Raw genomic sequence first — 9,224 nt, forward strand, 5'->3', positions numbered from 1 at the left:
ATTGGTTTCACTATACTGCAATTAAGTGCCAAATTACGGGAAAAATAATTGAAGCCTATTATGTAGTTTCTTACAGGTCAATGAACTTTCCCTCCATATTTTTTTGTTTCGAAGGAAATCAAGCTGTATCCGAAGACCTCTCATGCAGAGCTATGCTATTTATAGTATTATTAAAGTACACCATCACATAAAAATGTTCAATTATGTTTAAGCATCATAATTACCAAATAATTAGATGATATATTACTGTTCATGAAATTTGATATGTCCGACACAGCCATAAAAAATGGCATAGCTCCATAGCTTAGTTTATTCTAAATTCAACGGTATAAGAGTAACTGAAACTGCACCACAAAAACAATGAAAAGTTCCATAATGCTAATCACGTTGGCAAAAAAAAACAGACGAGAAAATTGCATCTGAAACAGGCGTGCACCAGCCATACAGAGCCGCCGTAGAGGCCACAGAAACCAGCCGAATGCAAACGTTCCGAGAGGATTTCACAACAGCGAGCAATACCAGGATGTAGGGAGGAACACCAGCTTTCGAACAAGACCAAGATGGCGGCCATAGGGGATATGGTTGTGAGAAGCGATGGGCGCACAGTTCTGCCACATTTTGCTCTGAAATAGCCATTTTGGTGCTTCGAAGACTTCAAATGCACCGAATTTTTAGCAGTTGGAAGTCGAATTAGACCCTGAAACTTAGTAGTCCAAATATGCCTTAGTCCAAATATGCCAATTTCAAGACCTGTGTCTCCCGATTAAGGTTAGTATGATCTATGCCTGAAAAAGAAACTCCACTTGTGCACACTGCAGCTTGTTTAATAACAAGCTGAGAACAAAATGAGCAAACTCAGCAGGTTATACTTTTAAAAAATTCTAAAAAACACAATCCTTCAAATTGAAGTAGAAACAGCTTACATTTTGTCATCAGTCTTGTCCATACCATAGGCCAGTGCTGCAGCAGTGGGTTCGTTGATAACTCTAAGGACGTTGAGACCAGCAATTTGGCCTGCATCTTTGGTTGCCTGCAAATATATATTTTCCAATGTGTAGATGAAACAAGCTGCAGTGCATATTCAAATGCTAGGAATGAAAACTATCAGGAACTTGCCTGGCGCTGTGAGTCATTAAAATAGGCAGGGACAGTAATGACTGCATTCTTGACACCATGGCCCAGGTAGCCCTCTGAAACATACAAGGCAAGTGTATCATAACTATGCAATAAAGGTACGTATGCAACCGGACAAGAGAAACCAAAAGTATCACCAAGCATGCATGTAATTTTAATACTAACCTGCAGTTTCTTTCATTTTCATCAACACAAAGGCACCTATCTGGCTGGGTGAATACATCTTCCCATGTGCCTCAACCCAAGCATCTCCGTTGGAAGCTCGCACAATTTTGTACGACTGTGTTTGCCTAGAGAAAGGTTGAAAAATCTCAGAAAACAGCTCCACACAGAAGTAACTATAATTTTGTTCAAGCAAGCACTGATACTCACATATCTTTCTTGACTTCAGGATCTTCAAACTTGCGACCAATCAAACGCTTGGTGGCAGAAAGTGTGTTTGATGCATTGGTCACAGCCTGACGCTTGGCTGGCATTCCCACCAACCGTTCTCCGTCAGCTGTGAATGCCACTACAGATGGTGTAGTCCGTGACCCTTCAGAATTTTCAATAACCTTTGGTGTCTTGCCCTCCATGACTGCCACACAAGAGTTGGTGGTGCCCAAGTCGATGCCAATAACAGCTCCTTTAACTTGATCCGATCTGAAAAGCATAAATACATTATTACTACATCAGCGTGGTACCCCAACCGTAGCACAGTTGAATTCCTGGAAGAACAACCTTTGCTTAGCAGAAAACTGTACGTGTTGAAAAGACTGAATGTTATAATTATTCTGCCACAGAAAATAGCTATTCCTTGCTGTAAAAAAAAAACAGTAAAGAAACAAGGAGTTGTGGGACTACAATGATTATTCATACCTGAATGACCCTTCATTTCTGCTTTTAGTGAACTGTGGCTGTACACTTGAAAATGTGCCAAAGAATGTTTGTTATCTGTGCAAGCTTGTGCCTCACGTGTGTGCCACATGCAACACCCTGCCATTTAGCCTGTGGTCAGGATGCAGTTTGAGTAAACATTGCAGCTGGTGCTAAGCTACTCGCATCACTGACTGTTTTCATCAATGTAGCACACACAGCTACATGAGCAACCTGCCCGATATACTTATTCTTTTAGAAGGATTTTCGAAACTAAATGTTATCTAAGGAACACAATAATTTGAATCAGCAACCTAAACGGGCAAGATTTGGTAGAGCTAGTAAGCGGAACACAACGATCACTTCACAGTCAAGGCCATCCACAACTGCAAATGAAAAAAGTACAACTGTACTAATTTGAATGTGCTGGGTCTCGGAATGACTCGCTTTAGCAAAATTGCAACTATATACACGAGCCCCACATGACTCTTCAGTCATATAGGACTCCAGTGTGCTTCCAATTTCCACACATAGCTGCTCCAACCATGTAGGTGCCAACTACATGACTGTGCAAGTGCTCATGTTAACCATGCAGCTGCCATCCACCAAAAAAGCAAAGCCTGAGCCAACATTCCTTTGTGCATAAATGAGTAGTGACCAAGAGCACCCCTTAGTCACCAGCAGGTCTCAAAAGCCATGGCACTTTTGCAGTTTTGCGGCAGCACACTTCTGAAGCCATGCCATAAACTGGAAAATGAGTCAGCATTGGGCCACACCAAACTATCTACTAGTGGGTATACTTTACAGAATCCGTACTGGAACGAACTACCGTTGCCGTGCTTTTCCTCTTTTTTTTCTCTAACAAATTTTTTCATTTTCACTTTAATTTCTGAAAACCACTTTTTAAAAACCACTAGATACAGTATACCGCTTATATAATTATGCATCCCAAGTGACAATTAGGTCTGCCACCCAGATAATGATAGGGAAACGTTTTGCTTTTAATCCCAATTGCACACATAAATAGAGGTAAAACGACACCATTCATGAAATTAATAAATAGGCCGTTTGAACCCTGCATTTCCCGCCGCAGTTGCTACCCACTCTTTTCATTTGTAAGGCTGGCTTCACATCTATGTTACATGTCCTGATGGCAGCGCAGCAAATGTTTTGTTTTATGAAACAGAAAACACCAACACCAATGTGACTCCCATGACAATACCACATGCACCTTCAAGCAATAGCATGTGTATGCAACACCTACCCTCGCCTCACTGATGCTAGTGATATCATTAAGGAAATGTACATGAGAAAGCCAAGGCTCCACTCAAATAATTAATTTAGCGAAAAAAATGTTCAAAAAGGAAGTATAAATAACAACTTTTATCATTTCCCTTTGTGGAAATCTATATTTAGCGCACTATTTGAAAAGGAAACCTGAAAAATGTGCCACACAGCCCACACCATGAGTGTCATGAAGAAATGGGGTACAGGCAGAAAGTGGTGCTATCCATTGCTTTGAAAGTTTCCTAGCAATGCCAAGTAGCTTTGCTAAAAGAGTTTGAGTCTATTCGACACACACTCCTGCATTCCCGTTCATTGCATTCAAGGTATTCTCTGCTGTTGCTCTGCACCTAGAAAAAAAATCTTTTGGAAACTACACTTTTAAAGCACTCTACCGATTTAAAGGAGTTTCGTGTAATAAAGAAGCGTTCAATTCAAAGAAGGCTAGTGGGCCCAATGAAATACCAACCCAATTCCTCAAATGATATGAGGAGTGGGTGTCATTTTACATATATACAGTCTCTGTGAGATCATTACACACTCACCCATTGCCACAAGCTTGGCGTAGCAAAGTCGTAACACCTGTTTTTAGAAGCGGTAACCGACTGCTCACAAATAACCATCGCCCAGTTTCTCTGACTAGTGTCTGCTGTAAGCTCTTAAATAAGCAAGCATATTTTTCTTGAAGGCAAATTTTTTTTTAATCAACAACAGCATGGGTTTATCTTAAAGGCTTGTCTACTGTAACACAGCTCATCAAAACTATTCGTCATTTTATTTTAGTTATAGATGCCCAAGAACAAGTCGATGTGGTTCGCATAGACTTCACAAAAGCTTTCAACAAGGTTTCACATAGTGAATTACCTGTCAAGACATATAAAGCAAGGATTAGCGACACTATTCTGAAATCGATTAAAGCCTATCAGCGCAACCACAGTCAGGTTGTGCATGTAGGCTAATGGCTACATGCACAACCTGCCTAGTGTTCCAGATGGTCTGTTTTAGCTCCGTTATTGTTGTTGGTCTACATTAATAACATTACCGATGTAGTCCAGCTTCCTGTGGAATTGAAGCTTTTTGCTGAGGACTGATTTATTCTCTCATAACACAAGCTGATGACCAAATCAAAATTAACCGTGTCCTTCATTCCTTGCATCTTTGGTACGACAAATGGGACATGGAAATCAATTATACTAAATCAACTTTTATACACATTGCTGACAAGTAGAGTGTGCTGCCATTTTCATATAACATTGGAAGTAACAAATTAAGAACTGTGGATACTTTTAAGTATTTAGCAGCCACAGTGACACTTAATCTACAATGCAATAAATATATTGACAATGCATGCTCGACAGCTTCCCAAAAACTGTACTTTCTGAGGAGAAAATTTGAATATTCAATGAAAGATGCTAAGTTAATTCTACACAATATTCACACATCCGTTTTTAAAGTACACTTCCAAAAAGTTTTAAAACACAAATTAAAAAGAATTCAAAGAATGGTTGCTCAAGGTACAGAACGACAGACTGTAATGGTAATGCTACCTTCAGGTGGACAGAAATTATTAGAAACATGAAGGCAAAATGCCAGACTAAAGCTTCTTTTTTGTTGTAAGATCCATCAAGGGCAATCAAAAATTAAAAAAAAAACATGTTCAGTTCCCTCATAAACAGAGCGAGAGAATAAATTGCAACAGAGCATTCAGGCCTTATAACGTAAGTGTTGACGTTTTCCGGTATTTTTTTCCTGACGTCACTGAAGCCTGGTGAAGATGTCGATCAAACAGATGTGCAGAAATCTGAACGTTCAATTGATATCTTGTGTTGAGGGCATCTAACTTGATGCTATGAAGCATCAAATTTGAGTACTGTTGTGCTGAATTTCCTCCCTGTAACAACCCTTAAGCAAGGGTTAACAGTATCAATCAATAACTAAAATAAACCTGCAAACCAGTTCATTCAAGCTAGTCACAAACTTTCTGGGAAGGTTTGACACATATCCTAAACTATGCCCCCTAATTTTAAGCGTCGGAGAGAAAGGAAAAGCTTAGGAAAACTCCACTAACCACTGTGCCAAAAGCATGAACCTCTTAATTACCACATGGTCAGATAAACGGGCACATACTGTCAATGCACACCTGACTCAACATTAAAAAAAAAAGGGGGGGGGGGGGGGGGGTTGTACTATTCAGAAACTGCACAGCACCTACATCCAGACAGCAGCAACATGAGCATGTAAATGCTAATGTCACTACTGAAGGAGAGTTGTTCTACATTCAGCTGCATATACAAAAAAGAAAAGCTTATGCACAACAGTAATAGAGCGACTAGCTCTACACAACTGTACACGCCAGAAAAGCTGTGAGTGCCAGCACGCATCAATGAAGTAGAGCAAGAAACACGTGAAGCACATTCTTACTTGTTCCTAACTTGCTGTCCACAGCCATTCTTCTCTAGCAAGTGGTCCTGGAAAAAAAAAAAAAAGACATTGATTAAGGGCTAGTCATTTATAATGCAAAAACACAGCTCAAATGGCAAGCATGAACCTAATGACTTTTTTCTAATGGCACCAGGACAGCTTGGACAAAAGGTGCCATGGCTAGCATATTTGGTTTGCACAAGGTGGGCCAAAGACCCAGTTGACTTAGTGTTTCACACCAAAGAAGCTAAGGGAAAGCTTGTACCCATTGGAAAAACAGTGGGCACCCAGCAGCCCTGGGGATTGAGCCCCACAACACCTGCAGGTGAGGCAGATACTCAAACCACTAGGACATCCCTATGGACTCAAGCAAGGATCTTTCTGATGATTTCCATTTTCAACACCGCATGTGTATTTTGATACAGTGCAGTGTATGTCTGATTTCAAGTCTACATACATCCCATAGCACTAACCATCCGTATCAAGGAAGAACTAGGTCTAAGTACATGGGGTTTAATATCAAAGATGCACGTTGGCTCTCAGGGCTGTGTAGTAAAGGGCCCCAGATTAATTTTGACTCAAAAGTATCTTCTGGCGGGCTAGTTGGTCTGAATCGTTCATATTTAAAACTGCGCGAACAAAACAAGGACCGAGCAAGAACACAGTAACACACACAAGCGCAGCTGCGCTTGTGTGTGTTACTGTGTTCTTGCTCGGTCCTTGTTTTGTTCGCGCAGTTTTAAATATGAATAATTTTGACTGCCTGGGATTCTGAAATCTGCTCTGACATCACAGAACAAGAGCATATGTCAATTAAAAATTGGAGGACGCTTAAGCTTCGCCTTTAGGAGCGGAACGCAACAATGTGTTGCAACGCTGCTAGGGAGTCTATGGAACGCCTTTGAACGCAACGCATTTTTGAGGCAAGGAAATGACGCAATAATTGTCTCACATCTCGGTGGTTACCGAACCCACACCATAAGGGAAGGGAGGAAGGTGGGATTGAAAGAAAAGAAAAAGGTGCCATAATGATGGAAATGAAAATTGGATTTGAGGAAAGGAAATGACGCAGTAACTGTCTCACATATCTCGGTGGACACCCGCAGCCCCCGATTATAGGTTGCTGATCCGAATTCCTGCCACAAACTAGGCTCTGAAGAACTAGTAAGTTTATGATGCACAAAACGCTGAATCATAAGACACCACCCAGAACATTCTGCGGCAAAAGGTTGGCACGATACGATTTTTTCGAACACAGAGTGGTAACAACTAATACTACTACTGCTACTGAGGCGCCAACGGCTTTTCCACCGAACGAGCTGTATACGCTGTAGCTTAAAATTGTCAGCAGCAAACTTTTGACTACAAAAAAAAAACGCAGTTTCAGAACCCCCCACTTGGCATAATAGTACCATGTTGATCTCCTGTGAATCTAACGCGAGTGCAATTTTCAGCATTTTCTCAATAGGGTTTATGAGATTGTGAACAATGAGATTGTGAACAAGGCCCCAATCTAGGCGCCGAAACATCACTTTCAATTTTCATTTTACTGGTCGGCGTCTGTTTTTTGAAATTTATCCCCCCGGCCAGATGGGATTCTGTCACACTCTCGACTTCAGGGTTTATGAGGGTTTAACGTCCCAAAGCGCCTTAGGCTATGAGGGACACACATTTTCTCGATAAGTGCTGTACAAACTTCCAAAGCTAACGTGCACACGTGAATACCTTGTAAAGTGCGCTAGAGTGAACTGCCTGAAGACACTCTGTTGAGGCACATTCCCAGGGCTTTTATCCTTAAGTCTATGCGGCTGCGCTCGAGCGCCAGCACTGCCCGTGAAACACAGTACCTCGGTTCGGAGTTCGCTTACTTCGCTCAGCAGAGCACCGCTCGAGCGCTCGAGACGACCATGCTCACGTCTGTACAGCCGTCAGCTAGCTTGTCCCGGGCGCTCTAGCTGTGCAATGGGGAGCACAGGCTGCCAATTCTGAAGCAGGTACTGCGCTTCACAGACAATGCTTGCGCTGTAATGCAGCCGGATATACATACAAGCGGCTGCGCTACAATTTCGCTTGATTTGTTTCACAGCCTACAACTCCACCACTCGATAAGCCTGCTCACGTAGTACAGGTTATAAGGTTCCCTCGCGAAACTGCGATCTGAAGCAAGACCGCAAAATACGCAGAAAGACGTCCCCCATTCTACAAAACGCTACACAGATACAAATGCAAATGGGTAATACGCATCATATCTTATACAATGAGCACTGTACAGGTGCCGTCAAAAGTAAATGGAAGGTAATATTCACGAAAGAATTTAATCATTGGCCCCCCCAAATCATGCATCCTTGAATACATATGTGCAGCCTAATTGTGATTTTACGAATTGCACTGTGCACCAACAAGCATGGACCATTATGCTTGAGATTTAAAGAAATTTTTTTTTTTTTTTGACAAAGCCGCTTTCCATTTACTTTTGACGGCGAGTGTACAGTATTTTACAGGGACCACTTCAAATAAGATCGCTTGTTCACGCCAGAACAAAATAGTTGCCGCACCCAGTCATTACGGCTCATCTACTAAACCCCGAAAAGAACGGCGAATACAGGTGTCAAACAAATTATCGCTGCGAATGGACTACCAGACTTTAATTTTGGCTGACTACGTTCAAATTCCCAATTCAAAGGGAAACGCTATATCTCGTGAGCCATGAGCTGACGGCACATGGCAACGTTCGGGGGTGCAGAACGATTTGCGCATATAGCTGAAGCATATCACAAAAAAGAGCAAATCAACTTCAGTCCAGCCCAGCTTTATATCACTCACGATGTCAAGGAAAGAGCTCTTAACATGAAACTTAGTCGACTTAGCAAACACCGGTACTACAGCACGCCGGCTGCTACCATTGCGTCATATTCTTGCAACCAAAGAAGCCAACAGCAAAATGAACACAGATTCAGAAAACGCAAAGTAGCTGCCCCTGCACTCAAGCGCAGCGGCCGATAGCACATTTCGAATGCCAGCTCTTTTTCTCTAGGCAGAACCAACTTGGCCGCAAGGGCTTAGGCCTACAAGCTTAGCCCTGCAGCACTCACCTTGGAGGTAAGGGTGACAAAACTACGCCGTAATAGACTCTCCGTAACAGAGTTCGAGCTTAAAACTGCCCGAGACGATACTCTTGCTGCATGAAGCATTTTGTCAATATAAACTATCGAGATCCGCACCAATTAAATAGCCAAGTAACGGAGAGACGGAGAGCCCTCTGCACAAGACTCACCACACGTGCGTAGTGTCCTAATCACGTGATGTTGAATGGCGATGCCACTCAGGTTTCCAGCAACCGCCTTGCCTCTGAGAACGTTCCAGAAAATGCGACTGGAAAGCGTGGAAGCATCGGCAGTGATGCACTTTCGCCAATTTCGCGCGAAAGTGAATTAGATTCAAAACCCTGAAAATACTGTATTGCGCGCATTCTCAACCTCTTTATTGGATGTGAAGCACCGTGATGTGAAGTTTCAACATTGTTTCGGTCT

At 42.1% G+C, this 9,224-nt stretch overlaps 1 protein-coding gene across 1 annotated transcript in view; it reads right to left on the minus strand.

Moving 5' to 3' along the window:
* Positions 1-8,993, minus strand: part of Hsc70-5 (Heat shock protein 70 cognate 5) — a 29,788-nt gene extending 20,795 nt beyond the window's left edge. Inside the window, exons 1-6 of the mRNA XM_089580020.1 lie at positions 8,787-8,993; positions 5,695-5,741; positions 1,507-1,776; positions 1,300-1,424; positions 1,117-1,190; positions 924-1,030 (exon numbers count right to left, since the gene is read on the minus strand). Coding sequence (XP_089436146.1) covers positions 924-1,030; positions 1,117-1,190; positions 1,300-1,424; positions 1,507-1,776; positions 5,695-5,741; positions 8,787-8,885 — 722 coding nt within the window. The 5' untranslated portion in view covers positions 8,886-8,993. The remainder of the gene's footprint in view (positions 1-923; positions 1,031-1,116; positions 1,191-1,299; positions 1,425-1,506; positions 1,777-5,694; positions 5,742-8,786) is intronic.
* Between the last annotated feature and the right edge of the window lie 231 nt (positions 8,994-9,224).

Source organism: Amblyomma mixtum, chromosome 3 (genome assembly GCF_055824585.1).
Source record: "Amblyomma mixtum isolate Tamu chromosome 3, ASM5582458v1, whole genome shotgun sequence".
NCBI classification, from domain to species: Eukaryota; Metazoa; Arthropoda; class Arachnida; order Ixodida; family Ixodidae; genus Amblyomma; species Amblyomma mixtum.